At 43.2% G+C, this 13,453-nt stretch overlaps 1 protein-coding gene across 3 annotated transcripts in view; it reads right to left on the bottom strand.

Moving 5' to 3' along the window:
* Positions 1-12,947, bottom strand: part of TEC (tec protein tyrosine kinase) — a 55,654-nt gene extending 42,707 nt beyond the window's left edge. The window contains exon 1 of one of the 3 annotated variants that reach the window (XM_026078642.1): positions 11,945-12,947. In XM_026078642.1, the coding sequence (XP_025934427.1) occupies positions 11,945-11,956 (12 nt within the window). In that variant the 5' untranslated portion in view covers positions 11,957-12,947. Of the gene's footprint in view, positions 1-11,029; positions 11,280-11,434; positions 11,556-11,944 lie in introns of those variants that run through there. The other 2 variants (XM_026078643.1, XM_026078644.1) reach the window with 2 other exon arrangements.
* Positions 12,948-13,453: the final 506 nt, after the last annotated feature.

A 13,453-nucleotide genomic window follows, 5' to 3' on the forward strand; every position in this document is an offset into this window, starting at 1 on the left:
TGGGGTTAGCAGTTCAGCTGCAGGTAGCCAGATAAGGCAGGCACCAAAAAGATTTGCCTTTTCATGTGTACAGGGCAAAGAAGTCAAGTAACGAATATTAGTTTGGTATGCTTGCACAAATGGAACTGGCCCTCAGCTGACAGACCTAAGAGAAGAAAAAGCATGACTAGAAGGGAAAGGTCACGGTCTGCAGTACATTGGTCTTTTTTGCATTTTTTTTTTTTTTAAATGTACCTACAAAGGGAGAGCATGTCCTTTTTGTTCTGACAAGTATTTTCATGCCAGGTTAAAGGGAAAAAACAAACAAACAAAAAACCAGCTTGGCATTGATTTGGAGGAGCAGTATTAACTTTACTTCTACACAGATACTGGCTACTCTGGCAGCCTGCCATTGGCTGTGCAGCTCTGGCTGTACATCTGGCAAAACACAACTGCTGCCTCCGCCYGTCTCCTAAAAGCCTCCTGCGATAAGGAGGGAGGAGGAACAATAACTAAGCAGCTTGCTAAAGAAACAGGCAAAGATGAGATTGGCAAAGGAAAAGGGTTATGCTTTGGGAAAAGCTTTTCCTCCTTCTAGAAGGAGGAAATCTGGTGATTAAGAAGGATGAAAAAACAAGTGTTCTGCTAAACCAGAGGTTGAACCTAATTGTGTTTGGGAATCCCAAAGCTCACCCTTAAGTAGCAGGTTAATTGCTATTGTACATAAAACTGCAAATCTAAGAAAAGCAAGTCAAATCTGCGGAGGGGGGGGACACCGGGACCCTCAATGTGCCTGAGGCTGTCTTCATCTTTTTAAATTACAGTTAAGGAGTCATTTTAATTCAGTTTCTTCACAATCTGTATTTGTTTTACAAATATTACAGAATATCAGGTGATCATGTGACAGACCACAAATAAATATTAAAAAAAAGCTTGAGACACTTAACATGGTCTAATATACTGTAATATTTGCAATTTGCTTGATACAGGGAATGTCTAACATTTCCTAAGTAGTTCCTCCTTCCAGACGCTATGATGAACTTTTTTCCCTAAACAACTGTTTGTTTTCAGATGATGTTGTTAATTCTTTCTGTTCTGCCAGTACTGCCAAGTAACTGAGTAGTAGAGTGCATCTGAATTTGCACTAATTTTTAACAGGATCACAGTCTCATTTTGTACCATTGGATTGCACCATCTCAGCACAGAGGAATGTAAAGAGAGCCACTTATTAAACCAATTTCTGGCTCCATTTCTCCTCTGGTCCAAAACTGACCAATTCTGGAGCCAGAACTAATCTGCAATAATGTTTCAACAGGTTAAAACAATACTGAATCTTCAGAATCACCATTTCTGATCATCTTAAAAGCTACCAAGAAAACTAAATTAGTAGCTCAAGAAAACATTCCTGTCTTGAATATACTTTGCCAGCAATAAGCAAACCTGAAATACTTTGAAGAGCCTGCCTGTTCTCTACAACGAAGGACTGCTGTGGCAAAGAGCCACTAGCACATCTACAAGGTACAGCTGAAGCTGTAAAAATCCTGGTCTTCCTCTGGACAGCAGAAAAGAAAAAGGAAAAAAAAAAGTCAACACTATCCTACACCTGCACTACTAACCCCTACTTCTCTGGAGTTATCCATTCAGGTGCAGATAATGCTGCGCCTGCTTTTGATCCTAGTAAGGTTGTTGCTAACTTCTCTGATCTGCACTCCCTTGAGAAACGCAGACAAGCCTAAGGATGAACATCTTTGAGTCATTCATACTTAGGCTGATGTACAGTTTTCAGTAACTGCCATGAACGGGACTGGCTCCAAGTCTGATAAAAGCTTTATAAACTATATTTCTCATGAGGAGTACACAGAAGTGGTCTGTGTGCATGTTAAGTGGAAGTGGGCATCAACTATTATTTCTTCTCTACCACTCTCTTTCCCAGGCTACCCTCAAATGATCTGATATCTAGTCACACATAAGGGGAAGCACATTGGGTCTGGAGCACCTATAATTTCCTCAAATGCCTGTAGCAAATCCAGTGATAAGGATGCACAGGTTTTGAAATCCACCTTCAAGGCCTGCCTTTAGTTATAGAAGCTTTGATTACGTAGTTCATCGGAGCCACGTTAGACCCAGATATAACAGATCTGGCTGTAGTCAAAAAGGTAGCAATTCATCTTTACACCATGGCCAGCCAGCAGTTCAAGTCATATGAAATGAGTTTCAGAAACTTTCGCTCCAAATAAAATTAAAGATTTTCTTTCATTGAATCAAAACAGCATTTGGTTTTAGGGCACATCAACTAATGCTTGCTGCTTTATTGCCACAGAAGCAAACTATTGCTCTCTTTTTGCACTTGTATTTTATATACCAGAAATGTAAAGGAACTTTTTACTACTCAGGAGAGGTATCACTCTTTCCCAAATCGATAGCAAGCTATAACTCTTTATCTGTATGTCTTAAAATTATTTCTATCATTTGAATCATCTGATTTTCTTTAGCTAGATGAAAGTGTCTCATAATTTGGTAGTAAATCCTTTTATTTCTGCAATGCTCCTTAAGTAAGATACTCTCCCCCCCTTACAGTTATATAGAAACTGTATTTACAAAAATGGGTAAAAGCTTGTAGCACATGCAACATAAAAGACAGCTTGAGTGCTACAGAATATCAGCTATGCGCCCATCGTTTAGTCTCAATGCATAATGACAGCTGGATCTTACGGGAAAACAGACTCAGACTCATCTGTAATAAATTTACTATTTCCCAGATAAAGGACCACATGATCGTAAAAGTAAGTATATGGCTCATCTGGGAAGAGCCGCAAGGAAGTCCTTAAGCCAGGGCAAGTTTTCAAACAACTGTTTGGATTTTTAGGAAATTTTGGAGAACTGTTAGGCATGTGGTTTGTAAAAGAGAAGTCCACCTCCAGATAAGCACTGGGTTAGAGGGAAGCGATGATTACCATATTGTTCTTCTCTTCTGGTTCAGTTAAATTTGCTTTAATATGAAAGAAGGCCCTGAACCAGCTCCAGGGCGTGATGTTCATTTTTCCTGGGTTGTTGAAGACCAGAATCTACACTCCATATTGCTAAAATTATGATCTTCTTTATATCTTTTACCAAGTATCCACCATTCTAAGTTGTTCATGTAGATTAAGTGTGAGCCAAATTCATGCCTACCCAGTAACAATAGTCATTAACAGCCATGGTGTAGTCACAAAACCCACCATTCTCTCTCTAAAAAGGGAAGAAACTTTAAGTATCTTCTTTTTATTTGTTTTTTAAATATCCTATGAAGCACATCTTAACAGCAAGCTGTAATGCTGAAATCTATGCACTGCACTGAATAGGTAGGTTGTCTAATACAAGATTCAAACAGGTTTATCAACAAGCAATTAAGCATGGCTCCTACACACCCTGTGCATTCCACCTGGAGTAATTCCAAAGTCTCTATACCAGCATTATATTTTTAATAAAATTCAACATAAAAAAGACATTACTGAGGTAACAGTCTGCTATGTGTTAAGATGCTAGAAACAGATACTAGAAATTTACATAACATACTTCACTATAATGACTGTTCAATTGAAACGATATACTAGAAACATTATACTATGTTTAAATACATTAATAGGGTTATTAATATGGAAAAATGAACATACACAGGAATAGCTTAAAGACAAAAACAAATTCCCACTAGACTATACAGAAGCTACAATAGTAAGAACTGCTTCAACAAACAGGGGAAATTCAGCTGAAGACAAAACTCTGAAGTTAACTCAGCAGAAGAGCTACTGGCGTGAACTCACGTGTTGGAGTCCATGTTGGCTAGCAGGTCTACTTCCCTTAAAAGTCTTTATTAACTTGAAGTAGTACTGTAATGCAACACAAACTGGTGGGTTTTTTTGCACCTACTGAGTAGTTGACTAGCCCCAAAACTTCTCTCATACAGACATTGGTGATATGTCTTAAGTTATAGCGCAAAACTGTCATCTGTGTGCGAGATAAAAACCGAACAAGTGGGGGGACAGGAAATACTGCAAGTTCCTGTTCGTCAAGTTTCCCCTTCATCATTTTCATCAGGATAGGTCTTCTCTGCTATACAAAACCAGTACAAAAGATTGGACACTAAACGAATGACTATTTACATGTCAGCTGAGATCTTGCACTACTGTTCCCACAGCTGGCAACTCATGGATTTCCAAACTGTGCGATTTTTGCTAAACATGCCAGAAAAGTAATGCTAGTAAGGTCAGCATTCTTATCTTCTGATTCCAGCCTCTCTTACCCTGTTATGTTGGATGGATTACAAGGAAAATGTCATATAAACGAAATTCAAAATTCTCTCACCACGATGCCACACCCTCTCTTCCCTGAAATGGGACATCGAGGCCCACACTACTAGCACTGCAACTTGATTACACTCAAGATTGTAGAAGTAATGCTACTAGGCCGAATTTCACGTTGTTGTGCTTTGCACATGCTTACTTGACACACTATTTTAAGGACTTAAAAAATTATCCTTACAGTAACTTTCATTATCTTTAATCAGTTAGCAAAGCCTTTCAGTTTCTGCTTTACACTGTATTTGAGCTATGTGCATGTGCTGATAAGGATTAGAAACTAAAGAAGAAAAGTAAAACCCACCCTTCCTGGAGAAATACTTGGAAGAGCGAGACCTATTTTCTTGAAGGTATTGAGGCAGATCCCACAGAGTTCTACCCTAAAATTATCTGTAGAGTTCTGTTAAATTGTTAAACTTTTACTTGCATTTCAGCCTTTTACCAATAAAATCTCCAGATTCAGGACTGAAAATCCAGGCTGTGACCTTGAAGAATTTCTTCTTCACATACAATGTAGCATAAGCAACAATGAACACCAAAGGACTTCAGTTTAACTGGTGTAAGAGTTGACATATTAATTCAGGGAAAGAATTTCTCTCTTAAGGAGAAGATAAGCACAACTGAGGTAGTGTTGACATCTTGTGATTTCCCTTTCCTCACTCAAACTCTCACTCCTGCAACATACAAGCGTCTCTAGCAGAGCAGCTTTTTACTTCCACTCCCCTTGGCACCTGTTCTCAGGGGCCAGGGCATTTCAACTTTTGGGAGCTAAATAGGGAATGAGAGTGCTCATCAGGCATCACAAGGCATTCAGCGTCTTACAGGACTGTACCTAGCTTAACTTCTCTTTCAGACACAGCATGATACCTTCAGCAAAGCTCGATAGAGTCTTACTCCATTTAATCTACTGTGACTATTTATGGTAATGCATAAGGATACTACAGTAAGGGCATCACCACAAGTAAGGCTACCACAATTCAGGCCCATCATGGTCAAAATTACAAGGGGTAAAGATAAGATGAGGTTTGTAGTTCTTTATGGCTAAGTTTTTCATGGGGACTACCTGCTTCAGACTGCCTTTCAGAGTTAGTTTCGGTTCAACAGATCCAGAGAAGTAACTGAACAGAACTGAGGGAAATTTGCTGCTTGCCTATTACTTTATTTTGTAATCGGGCAGCTGTAATCTCCTTCATGCTTTGAGAGAGAACTCTGACAGCAAGAGAGAACTGCTCTGATGGCAAGACAGAGCTGTTTGTGACTCTTCACCCAGAACCATAAGCCTCTGGGATCTCTCTGCTCTTTTACACTACACAGTGTTTCACTATTTATTTCTGTGAAGACTCCATTTGGATAAAACAGACCCTCACAAGTCACAGTGCATTTGACACGCGGGAATTGTCAATATGCCACCCTCCACCAAGGAACTGCACCTGCCTCATTCAAGTGCAAGTGAGGATGAACGGGAGGTCACCTAAACTGTAAGGCTGGCACCAGGCTCTAGAGCTGCTCATTGGAGGTCCACATACAGGGTCCTGGTGAGGAGCAAACTGACACAGTCCAGGAGAGCAGTGCTCTGAATGAAACAGAGGTCTGATGGGCAAAGAAAAAAGTGTTTGATGACATAACTAAGCAGCATTTTGTTATACTTTATGCATAAGCAAGTTGAATTGAAGTTGCACAGGCAATTTTGAAACTGGAAACCTCTTAATACTCAAGTGCTGGATTTTTCCATTCTGAAAACGTTCTTTTAATCACCCTTGCCAAGTATGCCTAGATAGCAATTTGACTTCCAAAAGATCCCAAAAGTTTATTTAAGATTACTGGTTTTAAAGTGTCTGTACGCGACAGAAAATAGTCCATTCAGCTCAGTTCTGTATGTTAAGAGCATGTCCCCTGTATGGGGTCACACAACGTGACATAGGACAGACCCTCTCTCTTATTCTCCCACTGTAGGACTGGGAATGACTGATCTGCAACTTCAGATAGAGAGATTCTAGTAATTATTGGAAAGATACAACAACTACCTTTCTGTCAGGATATGGAGCTTGTTCCTGTAATACAGGGCATCCTATAATTCACAGGTCAAGTGGCAACCCTGAACACATTACGAACTTGTATTCTAGTTATCTCATCTACCTTTTAGATTAGTACAGAGAAGCTGATGAAAAGATTTTAGCACAAGACTGTCTAGAGTTAAAAAGAATATTACATTCAGCTAAAACTGAAGGGCCAGTTATCATTTGGATCTCATAACAATCTCCAGTTAGTTATGTGGTTACCTGGGAGAAGGGAAAAAAAGTTCTCTTTTTTTTAGTAAATATAAATGGTCGGGTATTGATCCCACTCCAATCTGGAAGGGAGCAGCACATTTCCCAGCAGCACTGAGTCCCTGTGTGTTCTGCCTGGACCACGGGTCATGAGGAAGAGCCCCACTTCCTGCAGCACTCAAAGCCAGTTTCTCTTCTGCCCTATATTCAAGTGCAAATAAGACCTAGATCTAAAGTGTTTTTATGATTTAGTCAGATCACATGTCATAATAGGCACAGAGTTGAGCAAAACCCCTCCTGACAGGAAACTATTCTATGACCTAGTTGAGCATACATTGAGTTATACCATAATGTAGCAAAGTGATACCCATTCATACAGCTCGCTGATAACAGAAATATGAATGAGGAAAAGTGGAAGTGCCAAGAAAGTATTAACTCCAGCCTCCACATACCCACCAGTACCCTGCAACTTTTTTTCCTGTGTTTGTTTAATATTGCATAGAATTTTTCACCTTAAGAATTGAAACTGTGCAGCCCAGCTGGCAGCCTGCTGCTTTTCCTTGGAACAGGGGCTGTGACTGCAAATGCAGCCTCAAACAGCCCAAAACACTTCCTGCCAAGCACCAAGAGTTGCCTCCTGCGGCTGCCCTCAATGGACAGGGAGCAACTCTCCTACCTCAGCAGCCAGCCAGGCCCACGCTCCCCTGGGCTGTCACAGCAGCTTGGCTCTCTGGGGCAGGCTCAGAACCCCAGCTCTCCCACCCACAGTTATCGAGGCTGGACAAGCTGAGGTAGATGCGGGCTTCACTGAGCCTCCCGAATACACAACATTCATCCAAATAAGAGTCTTTTCAGCAATGTGTTTTTAATCTTAAATGTAGGGTATTGTTGAAACAAAATACTTCTGTTAGGCAATGTCATTCTTGCTAAGGAAGGCAAACCCTGTCCATAAGGGACAGACCTATTCCCAGGAGACTTTGTTACTCTGAGAGATTTCATGATCCTATCTGAACACAGCAGTCACTTTACTGTGTTTGCAAGGAACTGACCTCTCTGTCATATTCCATCATACCTCCACTTCTAAGAAACCGTAAAAACACGTTTTTTCCCCTCAAAGCATCTGTTATGACGACCCTCTTCCCCCCCCCCATGAAAAAGTCCATTTGTTTTTCAAAGTTTTACCTCACATGGTATTTTTCCTGCTTCTGTATCCTGACTCTGAATCACTGCCTGTGCAGCTGAGCCTGAGGCAGAGGATGACTGAGAGCTGCCAGAGCTGTAATCACCACGGGGCAGTGGTCAGTCACAAGTCACCCCTCCCCGGTTCCTGCTTCGCCAAGCAGGACAGACAGGGCACGTGCCCTCCACCTGTGGCCAGCTTCCCTCACCTATACRCACCATTCTTTGCTACTGTGTTTTCCTTCACAAAATACGCTTAGAAAACCAGACCAGAACCAGAGGAGCAGGGTGCTATCTCTGTGTGAGAAGAGTATAGCAAACCAGGGATTTGCCCTGAGAAATAACACCCTCTGTTCATTAGCAAAAATAAACTTCTTGAGACCCGGCCGAGCATTTGTTAAAAGCAGGTGCAATTTCATTGGTTCCTGGGGAGTTGTGCCAAGTTACATTAGTGATACAAATAAGGCTTAACACTAGAATTACATCCTGGCTATGCGAGTTAAGGTAAATCAGGCTGATCCCATGGCAGTAAGCAGGTCTGTCACATTGAAATTAGCAGAACGACAGTCTTGGCCCTTGTGCTTTGCATAACATAGGAAGTTACGGGTACCAGCAGGCCATCTAAAGAAACACTATTGTTCCACAGCTTTTATGGTACAATAACTGACCACTGCTGTCACTTTGAGCAGAATTACCAATACCTTGGCTACAAATATATGCATCAACATAATAAAAATACCTGTAGCACAAATCTAAACCATATGATTGCTGTCTTTCAGCCTTCTTTCCCACACCAGTCTTTACCCTGCTTTGTCAGGGTATTGCTTTCTATCTTGTTTGATTTTAATACTGTTATTTTCTTATCCTATTTCTGCAGGAAAGCCATTGTAGACCATTATAACTGATATTTTGGCACACACAAACTTGTGTTTTTTTAAAGCACAGTTCCAACGTCAGCAGTGAGAATGCAATAGGTTACAGAAAAAAGTCAAAACAAGCAAAACATGTTAGAGGTCAATGGTTAAGGGAGGTTAAAGACATTTTTTCCATGATCTTTGTGTAGACAGTAGGAATCACAGAGATACATTATCTAATAAGCAGAAAACATTTTACATATTGATATACATTTGTATGAAAATTAGACCATTCTGCACCTTRTCTTGTGTACTCAGTTTATAAACTAACACAATATACAGAGAACTAATCCAGAAGAGGTTTCATCTACATGGCGGGGGCACAAAAATTTTTCTTGATGCTGTCAAGCAGTTTTGTAAAGTTAACCACATGCCAGTTATTTTATCATTAATTACAGGATACCACAGCATCACAGCATTTCTGAATACAATGTGTTTCAGGGAAAGATAAAACAATATCAGTTGTATATTGTTTTATCAGCTCTATTTTATCTCCATTTTTAGCCACTGTAGGCAGTCAGCCAGGTTTTTGGATACATTACAATGCCAAATTCACAATACTGAACACACAGCTAAGAATTAAAGTCCGTCAGATAACTAAGGACATAATTTTAGTTAGGTTAATCAACTGTTTTAAAGCATTAAATTTACTTTAACTTTCAAAACAAGGGGTGCTCCTTCTATGCATCTCAAGGAGCTAATAAAAGTCATCTCTAGCATATAAGAACTAGAGTCACTATATGAAGAATTATATTTGACTATGAGAACTCCAAACCTTCGTCCTTGGTTTTCACAGCTGTGCAAAGAAAAAAAAAAAAAAAGAGACACAGACAGAAGTAACCAGGTGCTAAACCTAACTGCATTGCTATGTTTTTAGTGACTTCAGCAGGCAAACTCATGTAGAAATCATTTGGTTCAAAGCATTCATAATATTCATTTTAAGAGTTAGCAGAGCATGTAAAGCATCCCTTCCTACAAATGTAGTAATTTCACCATAAGCCCTAATTTCTTAAAAAATAAATTATGGAAAATAAAACCTGAAAAAAATATGAAAAGAAAGACTATCATAGGGGAGCCTGACAGTAAATGGCCTCTCCTGCTACAGTCCCCCTACAAACTGCGATCACCAAAAGACTAAAAGAAACAGCAGCAGAGAGCGATGAAGCCCTGAAGCTGGGTACAGCAGGCTACTGACTACTCCCCATCACTTGGATGCTGCTTCAAAAGGAGGTGGCCTGCAACTTCTGCTCCACAGGCCAGTTCCCCTTCCCCAGCCTTTTGCAGTGCTGCCCGCTACAGCACCTTGCACAGGAAGGCGCTTCCCCACCTGCAAGGACAGCACCCATGAAACAAAATGAGGACACCGCACTGTTGGGTCCTCTTCTGCGCATTCCAGCAGACCACTCGGCTCAATGGGAAAAGCTTTGTGGGAGGTGAAACATGGAAAAGTCTCTAGCAAAGAGAAAGCAAGAAAGGGAGACTTCGTGAGGAAAAGGCAGGGAGGAGATGGGCAGCCATGCAAGACAAGAAAGCACCAGCACTCCTGTCCAGGGAAGGGGGACAGCCCCCTTTGGTGCAAAGGGTTGCACAAGCTGAGCAGCACAGCTGGCRTGCTGAGAAAAAGGGCACGCTCAAAATCACTCTGAGTACTCACTCAAATGTAGCTGGGAGTCTATTCACACGGCCCATGACCTCTTTGGGCCAAAAATACTCTAAACTTTTTATATACCAACCATAACTAACAACTCATCTTCCACTCACTCGACAATTCTGAGAGAAGTTAAAGAGCAGCACTCGACTCTGTAGCCATGCTGTGTCAAAGGTAAGACAGGCAGATAAAGTGCCTGCGACATTTACTCTAAAATAAAAACAAACGGTCAAGAAGCAGGTACTCCCAAGACACATTTATAGTCACATTTCTGCTACGGTCAGCTTTTTGGTTGTTTTGTTCAAGTAAGGTATACCTTTATCTTTCCAAGCAGAAAATTCACAGCTGTGTCTACTCTAAAAGCTCAGTTTAAGGTTCAGATGGTTACCAGTTCCAACTTAGAGGGATGCAGGGACTAAGAAAAAATCGTGAATGCAATCACCTATTGTGCTGGTTGCAAGTACGCTGAATTTGAGCATTAACCACAGTGAAAGGACAGTCACATTGTAAGACAGAAAGTAAAGAGAACTGCTAAGATTACTGAACTCATACAAGTCTCATGGTGCCTTGAGACACGGCAGACTAGTCTACCTTAGCACAGCAGCTACACAGATACAAGGAAAGACCCGCAGCAGAAAGTGATGTAAACAAAGAAATACAAAGCAAATGTTAGCTTTAAAATGGATTTGATAGTCCAGATTACATTACCTTATATTACACAAATTGTAGTAAGTTTAAGCAGACCTTTAGAGCGTGGCTTTTGTTATAGCCTCCCATTTCCATAACTATATTGCATTCGGACGCTATTTGTTTTGAGAAAGGTATAGTTTTATGCTTGTTGTATCGTACACGCTCTAAATTGCGAAGGGCTGCTGCAGCACAGCGCGCTGTCAGCTGCCTAGCGGGCGTCCCAGCGGGGTCACGGCGAGTGCGAGGCGGGCGAGCCGCCCGGGCGCGCTACCGGGAGCGGGCGCTTCCGAGGGGCAGGAACTCGGCTGCCCGCGCCGGCCGCCCCGGCGGCAACCGCTCCCGCCCGGCACGCGGGGAAGCACAGAAAACCCTCTCCCCGCCCCGGGGGACGGGGCGCGAACCGGCGGCCCGCGGCTGCCTTACCGGGAGTCGGCCGAGCGCAGCGCGGCGCCGCGGAAGGGCCCCAGCGGCTCCGGGGCAGGTGCGGGGAGCGGGAGCCGCCGCCCTCACCCTTCCCGGGAAGTCGCCCGCCGCCGCGGAGAGCAACACCCTGCAAGGCGGCGGAGGAAGCCGCGCTGCCGCTGCGCTGCGCTGGGGGCGGTGTGCGCTGCGCGGGGGCGGTCCCCGGCCTCCCCCCCCCCCCGCGGGGCTGCGCGCCGCGGCTGCTGCCGGCGTTGCCCTAATCGCCCTCTTGGCTTGCGGCAAGTGCGAGGCAGCGAGAAATCAAAATAAAAAAGGTGACCCACATCAAGAAGGCCCGTTTCAGCCATGTTTCCAGCTAGTAAAGACAATTAAAATAAAAAGGTGGGGGTTGCAAGTTATAAAACTCGGAGGAGGATGCAAACTCTCCCCCAAATCTGTGTGCACACAGCTGCTCGCACCATCTGGAATTAAAATGCAAGTGAGAAGTGTTTTGGCTCAGGTGCTGCTTACTCTGAACGACATCGCAGTGAAGAAAGAGCAGGCACAGGTGGGGCCGGGGAAGTGGTGGGGTGCAGCTCCTCTCCGAACCGAGTGGGTTGTATGTTCAGTCACGGCTCCTGGCTTCTGTGGGTCAAATCTGCCCCAAGTGTAGACAGCCACTGGGGTTACAATTCCTCCCTTGGTACTAACTGTGTGTAACTGTCACATCCAGCCACCCCCAGAGTTCAGGCACCCATTTACGGAAGACGTAACTGAAGGCAGCTTTTCATCCCAGTCAGGAGCTGATGTTCAATTCAAGCTTCAAGGTCTATAGTGAGATGTCACCCAGCCCCCTTCCAGACCTCCTTATCTTAGCCCAATTTCACTTGCAGAAACTGTCAGCCTGCAAAATCCCATCAAAGGAAAAAAGAGCTTGTAAAGATCTGTTAAAATACATCTCAAATATTTTTAAGCATCAGTCAAGCAGAAAGAGAACTTGGGGCCTATGCTGCTTGGAAGCAAATTGTTTTGTTGTGACTAGTATGTAATAGCTGGATCAACACAGATGTCTTTCTGTTCAGCCTGGAGGAAATGACTTGCAGAGTCTTTGTTTTCACTTGGGGGATTTCCTCTGAAGTGCGCATTTGGCATTGCCATGTCTCCCATGCCTGTCACTGCTGCTGAGCCCAGGGAGCCATGGGGCACCTCAGCTACATGCAAATGATGGTTGCCATGCAGCCACCTCATGGGGCCCCATCTCACCAGTCCTCTCTCACCACCCTCCGTGCGGTCCCTGCACGCTCATAGTAGCACACACTCAGGTGCCCATGCACACCTCCTTACCGGCTGCCACCAATGTCATCAGTTTTGCAAAGTGAGCACTACCACTGGCAACTTCAGCTGCATTTTTGGAGCAACAGCAGCTATAGCTTCCCCCACCCTGAGTGCTGCTGTGGCAGGAGGAAAGGACAGTAAGACTGAACAGTTGCTTAAGGAGGGAGCTGGAGTAGCTTTACCCACTACAGTGCCATTTCTGAGCTCCAAAAAAGAAGTATCATCTAGTGGAAAAGGATTATGCTACAATGGATATGATCAGGACCAAATACATCATTTCTGGGACTTTACTCCTCGGCTGCAGTGGCAGCATAAGGACAGAAGAAAGAATTTCTGTGGTCCTTTGCCATGTTGAAGTTGTCCTCCTCGATCACTGCTGACCTGGAGTTAGCCAATTTGATGTTGACAGATCAGCTAATGGAAGATTTGTAGTGGAGGTATAGATCACAATTAACAAGTTTTCATTTCATGTTTTATAAGGCTTTCCAATTCTCAGATTTGCTAGCTTCTCTGCTGCAGCTAGTGCTGGAGATGCACTCTCCCTTCCTTCCCACCTCATTCTACCACAGTGGTTGATAAAGCTTTTGGTGGGACAAAGCAAGGAAAAGAGGACACTAGCTCTTAGGACATGGATGTGTCTCCAAGGGGCTGAAGAGGCAGGTTGGTTGCTCACTGACGGCTAGGCTCTGATTACCTGTGCTTGCT

The sequence above is a fragment of the Apteryx rowi genome, unplaced genomic scaffold (genome assembly GCF_003343035.1).
Source record: "Apteryx rowi isolate R43461 unplaced genomic scaffold, aptRow1 scaffold_481, whole genome shotgun sequence".
NCBI classification, from domain to species: domain Eukaryota; kingdom Metazoa; phylum Chordata; class Aves; order Apterygiformes; family Apterygidae; genus Apteryx; species Apteryx rowi.